The sequence below is a fragment of the Megascapheus bottae genome, chromosome 32, assembly GCF_031878675.1.
Source record: "Megascapheus bottae isolate mThoBot1 chromosome 32, mThoBot2.hap1, whole genome shotgun sequence".
NCBI lineage: Eukaryota > Metazoa > Chordata > Mammalia > Rodentia > Geomyidae > Megascapheus > Megascapheus bottae.
The window spans coordinates 330,592-350,848 of record NC_143540.1 but is presented as its reverse complement, the minus strand read 5'-3'; the positions used below and the strand labels follow the sequence as shown (position 1 = coordinate 350,848).

The 20,257-nt window shown below is 57.8% G+C and overlaps 1 protein-coding gene across 1 annotated transcript in view; it reads right to left on the bottom strand.

Moving 5' to 3' along the window:
* Nucleotides 1-12,799: 12,799 nt before the first annotated feature.
* The window catches only part of Mindy4b (MINDY family member 4B), a 28,471-nt gene continuing 21,013 nt past the window's right edge, over nt 12,800-20,257 (bottom strand). Inside the window, exons 8-11 of the mRNA XM_090323170.1 lie at nt 19,476-19,545; nt 18,749-18,910; nt 14,254-14,434; nt 12,800-12,942 (exon numbers count right to left, since the gene is read on the bottom strand). Of these exons, the coding sequence (XP_090179296.1) occupies nt 12,800-12,942; nt 14,254-14,434; nt 18,749-18,910; nt 19,476-19,545 (556 nt within the window). The remainder of the gene's footprint in view (nt 12,943-14,253; nt 14,435-18,748; nt 18,911-19,475; nt 19,546-20,257) is intronic.

Below are 20,257 nucleotides of genomic sequence, written 5' to 3'. Positions count from 1 at the left end.
CCCATGCCATGGTCCCCGCCCACCATCCACTTTTAATATTCCCATGCCATGGTCCCCGCCACCACCCACTTTTAATATTCCCATGCCATGGTCCTCGCCCATCATCCACTTTTAATATTCCCCTGCCATGGTCCCCACCACCACCCACTTTTAATATTCCCATGCCATGGTCCCCTCCACCATCCACTTTTAATATTCCCATGCCATGGTCCCCGCCATCATCCACTTTTAATATTCCCATGCCATGGTCCTCGCCCATCATCCACTTTTAATATTCCCATGCCATGGTCCCCGCCCACCATCCACTTTTAATATTCCCATGCCATGGTCCCCGCCCACCATCCACTTTTAATATTCCCATGCCATGGTCCCCGCCCACCATCCACTTTTAATATTCCCATGCCATGGTCCCCGCCACCATCCACTTTTAATATTCCCATGCCATGGTCCCCGCCATCATCCACTTTTAATATTCCCATGCCATGGTCCCCTCCACCATCCACTTTTAATATTCCCCTGCCATGGTCCCCGCCACCATCCACTTTTAATATTCCCATGCCATGGTCCCCGCCACCACCCACTTTTAATATTCCCCTGCCATGGTCCCCGCCATCATCCACTTTTAATATTCCCATGCCATGGTCCCCGCCACCACCCACTTTTAATATTCCCATGCCATGGTCCCCTCCACCGTCCACTTTAAATATTCCCATGCCATGGTCCCCGCCCACCATCCACTTTTAATATTCCCATGCCATGGTCCCCGCCATCATCCACTTTTAATATTCCCCTGCCATGGTCTTCGCCCACCATCCACTTTTAATATTCCCATGCCATGGTCCCCGCCACCACCCACTTTTAATATTCCCATGCCATGGTCCCCTCCACCGTCCACTTTTAGTATTCCCATGCCATGGTCCCCGCCACCACCCACTTTTAATATTCCCATGCCATGGTCCTCGCCCATCATCCACTTTTAATATTCCCATGCCATGGTCCCCGCCCACCATCCACTTTTAATATTCCCATGCCATGGTCCCCGCCCACCATCCACTTTTAATATTCCCATGCCATGGTCCCCGCCACCACCCACTTTTAATATTCCCATGCCATGGTCCTCGCCCATCATCCACTTTTAATATTCCCCTGCCATGGTCCCCACCACCACCCACTTTTAATATTCCCATGCCATGGTCCCCTCCACCATCCACTTTTAATATTCCCATGCCATGGTCCCCGCCATCATCCACTTTTAATATTCCCATGCCATGGTCCCCGCCACCATCCACTTTTAATATTCCCATGCCATGGTCCCCGCCACCACCCACTTTTAATATTCCCATGCCATGGTCCCCGCCATCATCCACTTTTAATATTCCCATGCCATGGTCCCCGCCACCACCCACTTTTAATATTCCCATGCCATGGTCCCCTGCACCACCCACTTTTAATATTCCCATGCCATGGTCCCCTCCACCACCCACTTTTAATATTCCCATGCCATGGTCCTCGCCCATCATCCACTTTTAATATTCCCATGCCATGGTGCCCCACCCACCACTCACTTTTAATATTCCCATGCCATGGTCCCCGCCACCATCCACTTTTCCACTTCGATTCCTGCCCTGGGGATACACTGCTGGGTTCTTGACACCCCCTATCGCCCATTCCCCACCCCTCACCCCAACACCTCCCTGCCCGCACACTTCTGCACCCCATCATCCTCCACCTCCTCACCCGATCACCCTCCAAATCCTCACCTCATCATCCTCCCACCTCCTCACCTCATCATCCTCCACCTCCACACCACATCATCCACCCCACCATCCACATCCCACCACCTCCCAACACCTCCACCCCACACACCACCACCTCCACACCCAACATCCACCTCCACACCTCCAACAACCTCCACCCCACATCATCACCACCCACCCTCACCACCACACCTCACCCACATCCTCCACCTCCTCACCCCATCATCCACCACCTCCACACCCCACACCACCACCTCCTCACCCCATCATCCCCACCTCCTCACCCCATCAACCTCCACCACCTCACCCACATCACCCCACCTCCTCACCTCATCAACCACCCACACCTCATCACCTCCACCCCTCACCCTCAACCACCACCTCCTCACCCCATCATCCTCCACCTCCTCACCCCATCATCCTCCACCTCCTCACCCCATCATCCTCCACCTCCTCACCCCATCATCCTCCACCTCCTCACCCCATCATCCTCCACCTCCTCACCCCATCATCCTCCACCTCCTCACCCCATCATCCTCCACCTCCTCACCCCATCATCCTCCACCTCCTCACCCCATCATCCTCCACCTCCTCACCCCATCATCCTCCACCTCCTCACTTCATCATCCTCCACCTCCTCACCCCATCATCCTCCACCTCCTCACCCCATCATCCTCCACCTCCTCACCCCATCATCCTCCACCTCCTCACCCCATCATCCTCCACCTCCTCACCCCATCATCCTCCACCTCCTCACCCCATCATCCTCCACCTCCTCACCCCATCATCCTCCACCTCCTCACCTCATCATCCTCCACCTCCTCACGTCATCACCCTCCACCTCCTCACCTCATCACCCTCCACCTCCTCACCTCTTCATCCTCCACCTCCTCACCCCATCATCCTCCACCTCCTCACCTCATCATCCTCCACCTCCTCACCTCATCATCCTTCACCTCCTCACCTCATCATCCTCCACCTCCTCACCCCATCATCCTCCACCTCCTCACCCCATCATCCTCCACCTCCTCACCTCATCATCCTCCACCTCCTCACGTCATCACCCTCCACCTCCTCACCTCATCACCCTCCACCTCCTCACCTCTTCATCCTCCACCTCCTCACCCCATCATCCTCCACCTCCTCACCTCATCATCCTCCACCTCCTCACCTCATCATCCTTCACCTCCTCACCTCATCATCCTCCACCTCCTCACCCCATCATCCTCCACCTCCTCACCCCATCATCCTCCACCTCCTCACCTCATCATCCTCCACCTCCTCACCCCATCATCCTCCACCTCCTCAGCCCATCATCCTCCACCTCCTCACCCCATCATCCTCCACCTCCTCACCTCATCATCCTCCACCTCCTCACGTCATCATCCTCCACCTCCTCACCTCATCATCCTCCACCTCCTCACCTCATCATCCTCCACCTCCTCACCCCATCATCCTCTACCTCCTCACCCCATCATCCTCCACGTCCTCACCCCATCATCCTCCACCTCCTCACCTCATCATCCTCCACCTCCTCACCTCATCATCCTCCACCTCCTCACCTCATCATCCTCCACCTCCTCACCTCATCATCCTCCACCTCCTCACCTCATCATCCTCCACCCCCTCACCTCATCATCCTCCACCCCCTCACCTCATCATCCTCCACCTCCTCACCCCATCATCCTCCACCTCCTCACCCCATCATCCTCCACCTCCTCACCCCATCATCCTCCACCTCCTCACCCCATCATCCTCCACCTCCTCACCCCATCATCCTCCACCTCCTCACCCCATCATCCTCCACCTCCTCACCCCATCATCCTCCACCTCCTCACCCCATCATCCTCCACCTCCTCACCCCATCATCCTCCACCTCCTCACCCCATCATCCTCCACCTCCTCACCTCATCATCCTCCACCTCCTCACCCCATCATCCTCCACCTCCTCACCCCATCATCCTCCACCTCCTCACCCCATCATCCTCCACCTCCTCACCCCATCATCCTCCACCTCCTCACCCCATCATCCTCCACCTCCTCACCCCATCATCCTCCACCTCCTCACCCCATCATCCTCCACCTCCTCACCCCATCATCCTCCACCCCCTCACCTCATCATCCTCCACCTCCTCACCTCATCATCCTCCACCTCCTCACCTCATCATCCTCCACCTCCTCACCCCATCATCCTCCACCTCCTCACCCCATCATCCTCCACCTCCTCACCCCATCATCCTCCACCTCCTCACCTCATCATCCTCCACCCCTCCACCTCCTCACCCCACCATCATCCTCCACCTCCTCACCTCATCATCCTCCACCTCCTCACGTCATCACCCTCCACCTCCTCACCTCATCACCCTCCACCTCCTCACCTCTTCATCCTCCACCTCCTCACCCCATCATCCTCCACCTCCTCACCTCATCATCCTCCACCTCCTCACCTCATCATCCTTCACCTCCTCACCTCATCATCCTCCACCTCCTCACCCCATCATCCTCCACCTCCTCACCCCATCATCCTCCACCTCCTCACCTCATCATCCTCCACCTCCTCACGTCATCACCCTCCACCTCCTCACCTCATCACCCTCCACCTCCTCACCTCTTCATCCTCCACCTCCTCACCCCATCATCCTCCACCTCCTCACCTCATCATCCTCCACCTCCTCACCTCATCATCCTTCACCTCCTCACCTCATCATCCTCCACCTCCTCACCCCATCATCCTCCACCTCCTCACCCCATCATCCTCCACCTCCTCACCTCATCATCCTCCACCTCCTCACCCCATCATCCTCCACCTCCTCACCCCCATCATCCTCCACCTCCTCACCCCATCATCCTCCACCTCCTCACCTCATCATCCTCCACCTCCTCACGTCATCATCCTCCACCTCCTCACCTCATCATCCTCCACCTCCTCACCTCATCATCCTCCACCTCCTCACCCCATCATCCTCTACCTCCTCACCCCATCATCCTCCACGTCCTCACCCCATCATCCTCCACCTCCTCACCTCATCATCCTCCACCTCCTCACCTCATCATCCTCCACCTCCTCACCTCATCATCCTTCACCTCCTCACGTCATCATCCTCCACCTCCTCACCCCATCATCCTCCACCTCCTCACCTCATCATCCTCCACCTCCTCACCTCATCATCCTCCACCTCCTCACCTCATCATCCTCCACCTCCTCACCCCATCATCCTCCACCTCCTCACCCCATCATCCTCCACCTCCTCACCCCATCATCCTCCACCTCCTCACCCCATCATCCTCCACCTCCTCACCCCATCATCGCCACCTCCTCACCCCATCATCCTCCACCTCCTCACCCCATCATCCTCCACCTCCTCACCCCATCATCCTCCACCTCCTCACCCCATCATCCTCCACCTCCTCACCCCATCATCCTCCACCTCCTCACCCCATCATCCTCCACCTCCTCACCCCATCATCCTCCACCTCCTCACCCCATCATCCTCCACCTCCTCACCTCATCATCCTCCACCTCCTCACCTCATCATCCTCCACCTCCTCACCTCTTCATCCTCCACCTCCTCACCCCATCATCCTCCACCTCCTCACCCCATCATCCTCCACCTCCTCACCTCATCATCCTCCACCTCCTCACGTCATCATCCTCCACCTCCTCACGTCATCATCCTCCACCTCCTCACCTCATCATCCTCCACCTCCTCACGTCATCATCCTCCACCTCCTCACCTCATCATCCTCCACCTCCTCACCTCTTCATCCTCCACCTCCTCACCTCATCATCCTCCACCTCCTCACCTCATCATCCTCCACCTCCTCACCTCATCATCCTCCACCTCCTCACCTCATCATCCTCCACCTCCTCACCCCATCATCCTCCACCTCCTCACCTCATCATCCTCCACCTCCTCACCTCATCATCCTTCACCTCCTCACCCCATCATCCTCCACCTCCTCACCCCATCATCCTCCACCTCCTCACCCCATCATCCTCCACCTCCTCACCCCATCATCCTCCACCTCCTCACGTCATCATCCTCCACCTCCTCACCTCATCATCCTCCACCTCCTCACCTCATCATCCTTCACCTCCTCACGTCATCATCCTTCACCTCCTCACCCCATCATCCTCCACCTCCTCACCTCATCATCCTCCACCTCCTCACCTCATCATCCTCTACCTCCTCACCTCATCATCCTTCACATCCTCACCTCATCATCCTCCACCTCCTCACCTCATCATCCTCCATGTCCTCACCTCATCATCCTCCACCTCCTCACCTCATCATCCTTCACCTCCTCACCTCATCATCCTCCACCTCTTCTCCTCCTCATCCTCCACCTCCTCACCTCACCATCCTCCACATCCTCACCTCATCATCCTCCACCTCCTCACCCCATCATCCTCCACCTCCTCACCTCATCATCCTCTACCTCCTCTCCTCATCATCCTTCACCTCCTCACCTCATCATCCTCCACATCCTCACCTCATCATCCTCCACCTCTTCACCTCATCATCCTCCACCTCCTCACCCCATCATCCTCCACCTCCTCACCTCATCACCCTCCACCTCCTCACATCATCATCCTCCACCTCCTCACCTCATCATCCTCCACCTCCTCACCTCATCATCCTCCACCTCCTCACCTCATCATCCTTCACCTCCTCACCTCATCATCCTCCACATCCTCACCCCATCATCCTCCACCTCTTCTCCTCCTCACCCTCCACCTCCTCACCTCATCATCCTCCACATCCTCACCTCATCATCCTCCACCTCCTCACCCCATCATCCTCCACCCCCTCACCCCATCATCCTCCACCTCCTCACCTCATCATCCTCCACCTCCTCACCTCATCATCCTTCACCTCCTCACGTCATCATCCTCCACCTCCTCAGCCCATCATCCTCCACCCCCTCACCTCATCATCCTTCACCTCCTCACCCCATCATCCTCCACCTCCTCACCCCATCATCCTCCACCTCCTCACCCCATCATCCTCCACCCCCTCACCCCATCATCCTCCACCTCCTCACCTCATCATCCTCCACCTCCTCACCTCATCATCCTTCACCTCCTCACGTCATCATCCTCCACCTCCTCAGCCCATCATCCTCCACCCCCTCACCTCATCATCCTTCACCTCCTCACCCCATCATCCTCCACCTCCTCACCCCATCATCCTCCACCTCCTCACCCCATCATCCTCCACCTCCTCACCCCATCATCCTCCATGTCCTCACCTCATCATCCTCCACCTCCTCACCTCATCATCCTTCACCTCCTCACGTCATCATCCTCCACCTCCTCACCCCATCATCCTCCACCTCCTCACCTCATCATCCTCCACCTCCTCACCTCATCATCCTCCACCTCCTCACCCCATCATCCTCCACCTCCTCACCTCATCATCCTCCACCTCCTCACCCCATCATCCTCCACGTCCTCACCCCATCATCCTCCACCTCCTCACCCCATCATCCTCCATGTCCTCACCTCATCATCCTCCACCTCCTCACGTCATCATCCTCCACCTCCTCACCCCATCATCCTCCACCTCCTCACCCCATCATCCTACACCTCCTCACCTCATCATCCTCCACCTCCTCACCCCATCATCCTCCACCTCCTCACCCCATCATCCTCCACCTCCTCACCCCATCATCCTCCATGTCCTCACCTCATCATCCTCCACCTCCTCACCTCATCATCCTTCACCTCCTCACGTCATCATCCTCCACCTCCTCACCCCATCATCCTCCACCTCCTCACCTCATCATCCTCCACCTCCTCACCTCATCATCCTTCACCTCCTCACCCCATCATCCTCCACCCCCTCACCCCATCATCCTCCACCTCCTCACCTCATCATCCTCCACCTCCTCACCCCAACATCCTCCACCTCTTCACCCCATCATCCTCCACCTCCTCACCCCATCATCCTTCACCTCCTCACCCCATCATCCTCCACCTCCTCACCCCATCATCCTCCACCTCCTCACCCCATCATCCTCCACCTCCTCACCCCATCATCCTCCACCTCCTCACCCCATCATCCTCCATGTCCTCACCTCATCATCCTCCACCTCCTCACCTCATCATCCTTCACCTCCTCACGTCATCATCCTCCACCTCCTCAGCCCATCATCCTCCACCCCCTCACCTCATCATCCTTCACCTCCTCACCCCATCATCCTCCACCTCCTCACCCCATCATCCTCCACCTCCTCACCCCATCATCCTCCACCTCCTCACCCCATCATCCTCCATGTCCTCACCTCATCATCCTCCACCTCCTCACCTCATCATCCTTCACCTCCTCACGTCATCATCCTCCACCTCCTCACCCCATCATCCTCCACCTCCTCACCTCATCATCCTCCACCTCCTCACCTCATCATCCTTCACCTCCTCACCCCATCATCCTCCACCCCCTCACCCCATCATCCTCCACCTCCTCACCTCATCATCCTCCACCTCCTCACCTCATCATCCTTCACCTCCTCACGTCATCATCCTCCACCTCCTCACCCCATCATCCTCCACCTCCTCACCCCATCATCCTCCACCTCCTCACCCCATCATCCTCCACCTCCTCACCCCATCATCCTCCACCTCCTCACCCCATCATCCTCCACCCCCTCACCTCGTCATTCTCCACCTCCTCACCCCATCATCCTCCACCTCCTCACCCCATCATCCTCCACATCCTCACCTCATCATCCTTCACCTCCTCACCCCATCATCCTCCACCTCCTCACCTCATCATCCTCCACCTCCTCACCCCATCATCCTCCACCTCCTCACCTCATCATCCTCCACCTCCTCACCCCATCATCCTCCACGTCCTCACCTCATCATCCTTCACCTCCTCACCTCATCATCCTCCACCTCCTCACCTCATCATCCTCCACCTCCTCACCTCATCATCCTCCACCTCCTCACCTCATCATCCTCCACCTCCTCACCCCATCATCCTCCACCTCCTCACCCCATCATCCTCCATGTCCTCACCTCATCATCCTCCACCTCCTTACCCCATCATCCTCCACCCCCTCACCTCATCATCCTCCACCTCCTCACCCCATCATCCTCCACCTCCTCACCCCATCATCCTCCACCTCCTCACCTCATCATCCTTCACCTCCTCACCTCATCATCCTCCACCCCCTCACCCCATCATCCTCCACCTCCTCACCCCATCATCCTCCACCTCCTCACCTCATCATCCTCCACCTCCTCACCTCATCACCCTCACCTCCTCACGTCATCATCCTCCACCTCCTCACCCCATCATCCTCCACCTCCTCACGTCATCATCCTCCACCTCCTCACCCCATCATCCTCCACCTCCTCACCCCATCATCCTCCACATCCTCACCCCATCATCCTCCACCTCCTCACCCGTCCTCACCCCATCATCCTCCACCATCTGACCCCACCATCCCTCCATGCTCTTGACCCCTTTCTCCCCCTTGTCATCCCCATCTCTTCCTCCTCATCCCCTTCTTCTCCTCCTCACCCCTTCTCCCCCTCCTCACCCCATCTGCCCCCTCCTCACCCGCCTGTCCCCGTCCTCATCCTTATCTCCTCCTCCTCCGCTGCTCCTACCTCCAGCTCTACATTCTCATCTACTTCTTGCTTCTGCAGATCTGCCAGTTCACTTGTATAGTCTGGAGGCTGGGTCGTGCAGCCTGTCTGGATGCTGCTTTTGATTGCTGGGCCACCTTCCAGTGCACGGACCGCAATGGACCCTTGGCTTTTGGGAGCTGAGCAAAACCAGCCAGCTCAGGGTGCAGCCTTTGTGCTGTGGGTGTGGAGTGGTTTTGCTAAGGAGGTGTCACCATCTGACAGACATGAAAGCTTTGCTTTGTCACATCAGCCGAGCGCACGGCCGCTTTCCTTGCTTTGGGACAGTCAGGATGGAAACACTAAAAGGAAGATGCAGGGCCTGAGCGTCTCGTCTGGGCCTCCGCTGAGGCGTGGTTGGGCTGCTGTAAACACGGGGATCTCCACATCTACAGACGCGTTTTTATGTGGGTATGTCATGCTCCCTGGGGACACATTTGGGGGTCGTATTTCAGGTGATGCTTTCACGTGTGGAGGCACTGCCAGTCTGTCTCCTAAAGACTGCGCCCTCTTGCCTTTCCACCAGCAGCGTTTCTCCGTGAACTCATCTCCTCGTGGGTGTGGAGGGCACCTCTGTGTTCCCTGATGCCTAAGGCATCACACAGCCCTGGCCAGCCCTTCCCTCCATCTCTGGGGGAGGACGAGCTCCTTGTAGGACCCATGGCTGTGCTGCCATGGTGGCTCCTCAGAGCTCAGTCTCCGGGCAGTGAGGGTGACACGCCTGAGCTGCCTGCACCCGGCTTCTGTTGCCTACGGGTTTTGTTTTTGTTTTTGGTTTTTTCCCAGTCCTGGGCTTGAACTCAGAGCACTGTCCTTGGGCTTTCTCAAGGTGAGAGCTCTACCACTTGAGCCACAGCACCACTTCTATGTGTGTGGTACCAAGGAATCGAACCCAGGTCTTTGTGCATGCTAGGCAAGCACTCTACCACTAGGCCAAACTCCCTGTCCCGGCTTTGTTCTTGTAACACTCAGGGTGCCGAATGCAGTTGCTTTCTCTGGGAAACAGAATGCCGTCCAGTGTCTTCATGTAGCAGGCAGTTACCCGAGAGCACAGGATGCAGACTGGCTGCCTTCTGAGGTCTCTCGGCTGTGGAGAAAGCGGGGCATCCATAGTTGGGGCAGCAGGGCCACTTTCCCTGGACTTGCGGGACCAGCCTGAATGGGGACCAGGCCTCGTGGGGTCCTTGCTGCTTTTCTGTTGAGCCATGGCAGCTGGCCGCTGGTTGTACCTGACGGTTCTGCCTTACAGATTTGGTTGGGCAGTACGCAGACATGGGATGTGGTGGCCACCGTGTTTGTCCCCCCGCCCCCCGTGCCAGGCCTGGGTGGTGCCAGCCCTGCTCTACCTTGGGGCTAGTGACTGGTGAGCTCATACTCAGAGCTGGCGTTGGAATTGTTCCCTGCGTGTCATTCGTAGTGGAATCGTCGTCTTTGGAGACACACACCTTCAGGTTATTTGCATATTTAAAATTGGGTTGTCTTTTTATTATGGAGCTCTAAATGCCTCGCATATTTTGTGAACTAGAAATCTCAGATACATGGTCTGCAAAATTTTATGAGTCAGTCAATTGTCTTTTATGGGTGTTAGCCTTTGAAGTATAAAAGTTTTACATTTTAATGAAATCCAATCTGTTAATCTTCTTTTTTAATCATCTGAGCTTTTGTTACTGTATTTGAGGAACACTGCCGATGCAGGTAACAGACACCAACCAATGTCTGCCTCTGCACATTCAGCTTTGGCGTCTGTCTATGATTCACTCTGAGCTAACATCTGTGCACAGCGTGAGGCGAGGGGTGGAGGGGGCGTGGAGTGGGGGCCCTGAGAGGGATGGAGCGGCCCGGAAGGGGTTTAACTTCATTCTCTTGCAATGGCAAGGACTCATCTTTGCCTGTTCTTTCACCCCTTGAAGGCTTTTGGCTTCTTTGTCAAGATCATTTACTACAAATTTTCCAAACCTGCCATTCCATTGATTTGTCTGTTTGTCCTCAAACTCTGTGTGCCAGGAAAGGCTGGTTATTGACTGCAGTGTACCTACAGGAAAGCTTGTCTGGGAATGAGCAATGACTCTTGGGGTCACAGCCATCCAGGTGGGGATTTGGAAAAGAAATGGTTTTTGTCATCTCTTTTTAACATCACCACTCAGGAAGCTCAATGTGTTTAACCCCCCCGCCCCCTCTCCTGCCTCAGGTTTGGGAAACTAAAAGGACAATGAAAATTACTTTTCCTTCTTTTTTATTTTTTATTTTCTTTCTCTTTCTTTTCTTTGTTTGTGGGTCATGGGGCTTGAACTTGGCCTGGGTGCTGCCCATGAGCTCTTCAGCTCGAGGCTACCGCCCTACCCTTGAGCCAAGCCCCACTTCCCATTTTCTAGGGGTTCATTGGAGATAAGAGTCTCAGGTCCTTTTGTGCCCGGGCTGGCTTCGAACCTTGACCCTCAGATATCAGCCTCCTGAGTAGCCCCTGCGCTGGTGAAAGTTACTTTTCTTAACACATGGGAATCTCAAAGGTGAATTGATAGCCCCAGGAGATTTTTAACTACTTCAAAATATATCTTCATCTTAAAAATAACTTCATGTATTATGGGCTGCTCTGTTTAGAAAATAAAATAGAACTTGTTTTCACTGAACATCAACATATAAAGTGATTAATGCCTTTATATATCAGAATTATATCTCTACATATGAAGCAAAAGCATTTAATCTTCTCTGCATTGTTTTACTTATTTATAGACTTGTTCCAAGAATAATTTAACACAGATTACAAGATATAAAATATGGCAAACTAACATAAATTATAAACAAATTAAAATTTCAAAGGAGAAGTAAGGGTAGGAACAGAAAACAGACACAGGAATGAGGCCGATTTAGAAATGCTTTGGAGAGGAACCATAGCCTGGCAGGCAAGCATGGCTGCCACACCCCCCACCCCCCTGCTGTTACTCTGTTCTTCTTCCTGGTGCAGAAACTTCACTCTGTCCCCAAATCAGAGGTCCCTGCTGAGTCCCCAGCGTGAATCCCCAGATCTAAAGGGGCCATGGACCCTGGCTGACACTTCTTGTCAGCATGTCCTGTGCTTGCTTGAGACGTTTGATGCATCCACCGGCAGCCAAATGCGTCCTCACCTTTCGACTGACTGAGCCTTCCTTCCAGCAGTCCACACCATTATTACTAGGAAAACCTTGATGTCCCGGAAGAAAAGGGGTCTACAGCCCAGGAGCAGCAAAGACAGCTAAGACAGAGGAAGGAGGACCTAACCCCCAACCCCGCTCCTGCCTGAGGCATTTAAAAATCCCAGAGACTGAAGTCAGCCCTAGCTACTCAGGAGGCTGTGATCTGAGGACCAAGGTTCAGAGCCAGCCTGGGTGAGAGGGCCCTTCCGATGCTGGAGCTCCTCCAGTCCTCCCTAGAGAAGAGGAGGGGGCCCATTCCAGTGGACCGTGGCCCCTCTCCACTTGGTTCTGATCACCATCTCCACCGGGCAGCACCGTCGTCCTGGGTCGTGTCCACGCACACCACCATCCTGCTCCCAGGGATGGGCGTGGGTGTCTGCAGAGGAACAGCAGTGCGCCTCCATGTGTCCTCCGCCTGTGTCCCGGAGGGGGCGACCCCTAGGGGGGCGGCCTGCCAGCGCACTGGTGTCCGCCTGTGTCCCGGGGGCCTGCCTGACAGTGTACTGGTGTCCGCCTGTGTCCCCGGGGACCTGCCTGCCAGCGCACTGGTGTCCGCCTGTGTCCTGGGGGGCCTGCCTGCCAGCGTACTGGTGTCCGCCTGTGTCCCGGGGGGCCTGCCTGCCAGTGTACTGGTGTCTGCCTGTGTCCCGGGGGGCCTGCCTGCCAGTGTACTGGTGTCTGCCTGTGTCCCGGGGGGCCTGCCTGCCAGCGTACTGGTGTCCGCCTGTGTCCCGGGGGGCCTGCCTGCCAGTGTACTGGTGTCTGCCTGTGTCCCGGGGGGCCTGCCTGCCAGTGTACTGGTGTCTGCCTGTGTCCCGGGGGGCCTGCCTGCCAGCGCACTGGTGTCCGCCTGTGTCCCCGGGGACCTGCCTGCCAGCGTACTGGTGTCTGCCTGTGTCCCGGGGGGCCTGCCTGCCAGTGTACTGGTGTCTGCCTGTGTCCCGGGGGGCCTGCCTGCCAGCGCACTGGTGTCCGCCTGTGTCCCCGGGGACCTGCCTGCCAGCGTACTGGTGTCTGCCTGTGTCCCGGGGGGCCTGCCTGCCAGCGTACTGGTGTCTGCCTGTGTCCCGGGGGGCCTGCCTGACAGTGTACTGGTGTCCGCCTGTGTCCCGGGGGACCTGCCTGCCAGTGTACTGGTGTCTGCCTGTGTCCCGGGGGGCCTGCCTGCCAGCACACTGGTGTCCGCCTGTGTCCCGGGGGGCCGGCCTGCCAGCACACTGGTGTCCGCCTGTGTCCCTTCTCCTCCTCCTTTTCTTGTACCTGGGTTTCAACTCAGGCCCTTTTGCTTACTGATCTGGCTTGCTAGACTGGCTCTTTCCCACCTCTCTAGTCTGGCTGTTAGCTGGTTATTTTGGAGAAGAAATCTTGAGGAACTTTCTGCCTGGCTTGCCTTGAATTAGGGTCTCTGGATCTCAACTCCTGGGTGGTTAGGCGGATAGGGTTGAGCCAGGCACTCAGCCTGGCCTGGCTCCTTACGTCACTGCGTGGCCACCTGGGTTTGCTGTGGGACAGAAGTGGCCGGTAGGAGCTTTCTCCTTCCTGTTTTTCGTGTCTCTCCGCAGGCATTATACCTACCCGTGCTCTGCCATGAAAGGTCTCGGGAGTGGCTTTGGGGTGGGGCTGGGCCCCCATCTGAGAGCTCGGCTCCCCCATGGTCAGGTAAACAAGCTCCCTCTGAAATGCTTACCGACCGTGAGGCGCACGAGCTCCTTCTGCGAGGGGTGGCCGCTGTAAAAGAGCAGATGGAAGAGGCGCTCTGCCTTCCAGTCGGACAGCAGCCGTCTGTCTGTGCAGAAGAGGAGGCTGTGACGGCCGTCGACGTCGCAGATCCAAATTGGGAACCTGGGTGTCTTCAGCCTGCTGCTCACCTGGAAGGGGGACACCACGTGTGAAGGGCGCCTCTCTGACAGGCAGCCCCAGGCTTTTCCTTGTGCAGGAGGCTGTGTGGGTGTGGACGAGTGAAACAGGCGCCACTGCCAGTGGCCTGCACCGCGGGTGCGGTGGGCTGTGGCTTCTCTCAGTGGACTATATTAAAAGGTTTGTTGGTTTCACGGAAAGGATAGAGAATTCTTGATTGGGTGTTCAGTGAGGTGAGGAATAAATGTGCTGCTAGGCACTGGTGACACACGCCTGTCATCCGAGCTACCCTGGAGGCTGCGATCTGAGGATCACAGTTCAAAGCCAGCCTGGGCAGGAAAGCCCGTGAGACTCATCTCTCCAAAGAACCACTGGAAAACCGCAAGTGGATGGTGGCTCCAGTGGCAGAGTGCTAGCCGTGAGCTGAAGAACTCGGGGACGAGCCCAGGTCCCGAGTTCAAGCCCACAACCGACAGAAAAAGAAATACAAAGGAAGAAATGAGCAGAGGCAGAAGTACAGCAGCAAATCCGCAATGTTAATTGTCTTTTTTGTTGCATTTGCTCTCAGCTTCAGGTAGGGCGGCTGCCGCAGGGGTTCACAAGTGGCTTTCACTGGGAACCGCTGGCTCCTTACTTGGGCCACAAGTAAAGCGAAGCCTGACAAAGCCTTCACTGCGAATCACACCACTGCTCCCGGCCAAAGGACAGGGCCTCGCTGCCCACGGGGACACAGGCGTGTGGACGGGGAGGCACCGGCCTCGGGCGGAGACCAGCTCAGTCCTCACACACCAGGGTGTGACGCTGGCCCTGAGCCGAGAAGGGGCCACAGCCCCCGAGTCGTGCTGTGACCACCCATCCCGTGTCCCATGTGTGCAGCTGTCCCCTTGCTCCCTCCCCGCCTCCCCCAGGGCTCCTCCTCACCTGTGACCCGCCACATGCTGCTCCACGCCCCCCCCCCCGAACTCCACGGGGGAGTGAGAGCTGCTTGTGACCCAGGCCCTTCCCTTTGGCCCTCAGGTGGAGAGGCTGGGCGTCTGTGCGCCTTATGTCTGGACAGACGGCACGTGGGGCCCTCACGTGTGTATGAAATGCTGCCTGGCAGGACACCTGCAGCACAGGCTCAGACGCTGACTTCCCTCTCAAAGCCACTTAAGGTCCAGGAGAGCCAAGTGGGTGAAAACAACCCTCTACCCGCAGTGTCTGACAGCGGTCATGGCTGTTGCTGGCCGGAAGTGCCCTCCGTGCAGCCTTGAGCGGGGCGTGGGCTCTCCACTTCGGTGGTGTGCCGGCTTGGGCCCCTCCTCCATTCCCAGGCCTGGCGCACAGCTGCGCACCTGACATTTTCCAGTTCAGGCGCCTTTCCGGGCGTCTCCCCGTCATATTGGTGAGATTCCACCAGCTCCGAGTCTGTGCGCGTTGCCATGGTAAAAAGGAAATGAAACTGGGCATTGTGGTGCTATAGATACCACACCTTCTTTCTGGGTTCGTGTGCCACGCAGGGAGCAGCCGGCGGCCCTCGCCCGTGCACGTCCTTTGGACGGATGAGTAACTGGAGGCGGGGGTGGCAGGCCAGGCCCACCAGAAGGGCGGTTGGCCACAGCTCCTTCCCAGCCATGAGAACAATGGTGCTCAGCCCTGCCTGCGCATAAAGAGCTGCCCGCAGCAGGCCAGGTCCCCAGGCGCCCTTCTGGGGGGGGTGCTGTGCTTTGTGAGTCCTGGTGGCCATTCCCGGTGGCCTGGCGTCGTCCTCCCTGCCACCTGGAACACTGCCAAGCTTCCGTCCCTCGCCGTGCCAGGTTGTGCAGACAGATGAGGTCTTGCTGGTGGCCACGGTTACTCTGCCAGGCCTCCCTGGACCTTCAAGGCTCCCCCCATGCTCTCCAAAGGGAACATGGGAGGGAGAGAGGGTCCCGCTGGGCACAGCCAGGGACCTGGTGGTATCTGGCGAGACCTAAGAGACTGCTGGCTCCTGAAATCCGGAGGACCTCTCTTCTTGGGGGTGGAAGGACGCTGCGCCGTGCTGCTTTCCAGATGTGTCAGACTCAACCCGCACGCGCTCTCACTCGGCGCTGGTCACACCAGCCTGCATGCGCAGGCAGAGAGGCTTCTCGCCCCACCGTGTCGGGTGTCTGCACGCCTTCCCGAGGCAGCTGGCCGGCCGTGGGTCTGGCCCTGCCATCCCGTCCTGTGAGCTCCACGGTGGGTTTCTGTAGTCTCACGCACTGGCTATTTTGCAAACACCTGTTCAAGTCTAACCTAGCATAGAAATGGCAGCCTGTTCTGTTCCCAAGTCTTGCATGTGTGGAAAGGGCACAAAAAGCCCCAACACTTTTCACACACTGACCAGGGAGGACAGACTCTCCTCAGCTGAGCTCGGCCCCTGGCCTCCGCTGTCCGGGATTTCATCAGCTGAGCCCCCTTCTCGTGCAGTGCAGTCTGCTCTGGCGGTGGAGGCTGGAGTTGTCGCACAGAGGGGCAGGGTGGCTGCTGACATCTGGTGGCACGGCTGGGAAGGGGTTCCCAGAGGCCACAGCGCTGGCCAACAAAGAGCCGTCCCCTCCAGCATGGAGCAGAGGTGGACAGGGCTCTGACTCACTGCCCGCCTCCTTCTTTTGTGCAATGCACCTGGGTTACAAGCTCAAGGAGCAGCAAGGAACCTGTCAAACCACACTCGAGTACAAAACATGAACCCTTCCGCCATCAGGCACAGGGCTCTTGGTGCCACCAGGCCTATGTCAAGGACGCCATGCAAGTGTCCTGTGTGTCACAGGGCAGAGATGGGGAGGTGGCGGTGAGGGTGCAGGGCCTGTCTGGGGACGCTGCGGGAGATGCAGGGTGGCAGGCGTGCGTGCATGTGTGTGCGCATGCGTGGTGTGTGTGTGTGTGTGTGTGTGTGTGTGTGTGTGTGTGTGTGCGCGTGTGCGCGCAGTGACGAGCCGTACACAGGAACGTGGTAGAGCAGACAGGCTCCGGGGTGAACCGACTGCACATGTGGACCGGAAGCAACGTCACCACGGGATGTCTTTTGCTGTCAGCGGGGAGCTGGCAGGCAATGCTCCCCTGTGTGAGTGCTCCTCCCCTGTGTGAGTGCTCCTCCCCTGTGTGAGTGCTCCTCCCCTATGTGAGTGCTCCTCAACTGTGTGAGTGCTCCTCCCCCTTGTGAGTGCTCCTCCCCGTGTGAGTGCTCCTCCCTCATGTGAGTGCTCCTCAACTGTGTGAGTGCTCCTCCCCCTTGTGAGTGCTCCTCCCTCATGTGAGTGCTCCTCAACTGTGTGAGTGCTCCTCCCCCGTGTGAGTGCTCCTCCCCTATGTGAGTGCTCCTCAACTGTGTGAGTGCTCCTCCCCCGTGTGAGTGCTCCTCCCCTATGTGAGTGCTCCTCAACTGTGTGAGTGCTCCTCCCCCGTGTGAGTGCTCCTCCCCCGTGTGAGTGCTCCTCCCTCATGTGAGTGCTCCTCAACTGTGTGAGTGCTCCTCCCCCGTGTGAGTGCTCCTCCCCCGTGTGAGTGCTCCTCCCTCATGTGAGTGCTCCTCAACTGTGTGAGTGCTCCTCCCCGTGTGAGTGCTCCTCCCTCATGTGAGTGCTCCTCCCTCATGTGAGTGCTCCTCAACTGTGTGAGTGCTCCTCCCCCGTGTGAGTGTTCCTCCCCCGTGTGAGTGCTCCTCCCTCATGTGAGTGCTCCTCAACTGTGTGAGTGCTCCTCCCCCGTGTGAGTGCTCCTCCCCGTGTGAGTGCTCCTCCCTCATGTGAGTGCTCCTCAACTGTGTGAGTGCTCCTCCCCGTGTGAGTGCTCCTCCCTCATGTGAGTGCTCCTCAACTGTGTGAGTGCTCCTCAACTGTGTGAGTGCTCCTCCCCATGTGAGTGCTCCTCCCTCATGTGAGTGCTCCCCTGTGTGAGTGCTCCTCAATTGTGTGAGTGCTCCTCAATTGTGTGAGTGCTCCCCCATGTGAGGAGTGCTCCCCCCATGTGAGGCATGCTCCCCCGGGTGAGTTGTGCTCCCCCGGGTGAGTACTCCCCCAGGTGAGTTGTGCTTCCCTTTGTGAGTGCTCCCCCGGGTGAGGCGTGCTCCCCCGGGTGAGGCGTGCTCCCCCGGGTGAGGAGTGCTCCCCTGGGTGAGGAGTGCTTCCCTGGGTGAGGAGTGCTCCCCTGGGTGAGGCGTGCTCCCCTTTGTGAGTGCTCCCCCCGTGTGAGGCGTGCTCCCCTGGGTGAGTTGTGCTCCCCTTTGTGAGTGCTCCCCCGGGTGAGGCGTGCTCCCCATTGTGAGTGCTCCCCCGGGTGAGGCGTGCTCCCCTTTGTGAGTGCTCCCCCGGGTGAGGCGTGCTCACCTGTGAGAGGCCATGGTCCTCCGAGGCGTCCCTGCCCCACTGCAGGAAGCCGATGTCGCTGCGGGCGGGGGCCCCGCGGGCCGCCTCCGGTGGCGCCCCCTCCATGCAGCCGCCCGGGACGCAGGCGCTCGCTCTGCCCGTCAGCATCAAGCTCAGAGCTGCCTGTGGCGGATGAGGAGGCTGTGGCCGCCCGTCTGCCGCACGCGGTGCCTGGCCGGCTGCGGGCTGCAGGGGAGAGGCTTTTCCGTGGACTGCAGAGGTCGGGCTGGGCAGCCGGGACAGCTTCGCTAGGACAACGCTCTGCCCGCTTTCCCGGTGGTTTCCCCGCCTCTGAGGATCTTTGCTCGCCCCTAAGCTTTCTCTTCTGTGGTCTGCTTTTGTTGGGGTGAGTCACCACCTCAAATGTGGATTCTTGTCTTTAAACGCTCTGTGTGGGCCGGGAGTGTGGCCTAGTGGTGGAGGGCTTGCCTGCCATGCACGAAGCCCTGGGTTCGATTCCTCGGTACCACATACACCGAGGCTCAAGGGTAAAGTCATGGCCTTGAGAAAGCCCAAGGACAGTGCCCAGGCCCTGAGTTCAAGCCCAGGACTGGTAAAAACAAGCAAACAAACCACCACACAACTTTGGCGAGAGCCACGGCCGCTGCCTCTTCGTCTTCAAGGCCTGGAGGGAGGGCTGTGCTCACGGGGCTGCAGGCCCCACCAGATCCCACCGGGCCCCACCCACCTGCCCGCACAGGAAGCCTCCAGCTTTGGGCTGCAACAGGGGACTGCGGGCATCCAGGTCTCTCTGAAGCCTGCAGAGAGGGGCAGAGCCATGGATGGTGGTCGTACGGGGCCACAGTCCACCTCCAAAGCCCACAGGAAAACCGCCTGGGACTGGGGCCGGGAGCTGTGTGGGAAGCTGTCCAGGGGACGTGGCCAGAGCCACAGGTGGGGAAGGGGAGAGGTCGCCCTGTCGGGCCTCAGTCTCCACAGAGGACAGGAGCCCTGCCTCCATTCTTGACCCCCCCTCCCCCAGGGATCCCTACCTCTGCCCCAGACACCCAGCCACCTCCACCCTGCCTGCCAGGACCCTGCCTCCCTTGGGACCCACTATGACTGCTGTGTGTGAATGTGTGAGTGTGTGTGTGTGAGAGTGTGAGTGTGAGTGTGTGTGAGTGTGTGAGTGTGTGTGAGTATGAGTGTGAGAGTGTGAGCGTAAGTGTGTGTGAGTGTGTGTGAGTGTGTGCAAGTGTGAGTGTGTGTGTGAGCGTGTGTGAGTGTGAGTGAGTGTGCGAGTGTGAGTGTGTGCGAGTGTGTGAGAGTGTGAGTGTGAGTGTGTGTGTGAGTGTGAGTGTGTGTGTGTGAATGTGAGTGTGTGTGTGAATGTGAGCGTGTGTGAGTGTGTGTGAGTGTGTGTGTGTGAGTGTGTGAATGTGAGCGTGTGTGAATGTGAGCGTGTGAGTGTGTGTGTGAGTGTGTGTGTGAGTGTGTGTGTGAGTGTGTGTGTGAATGTGAGCGTGTGTG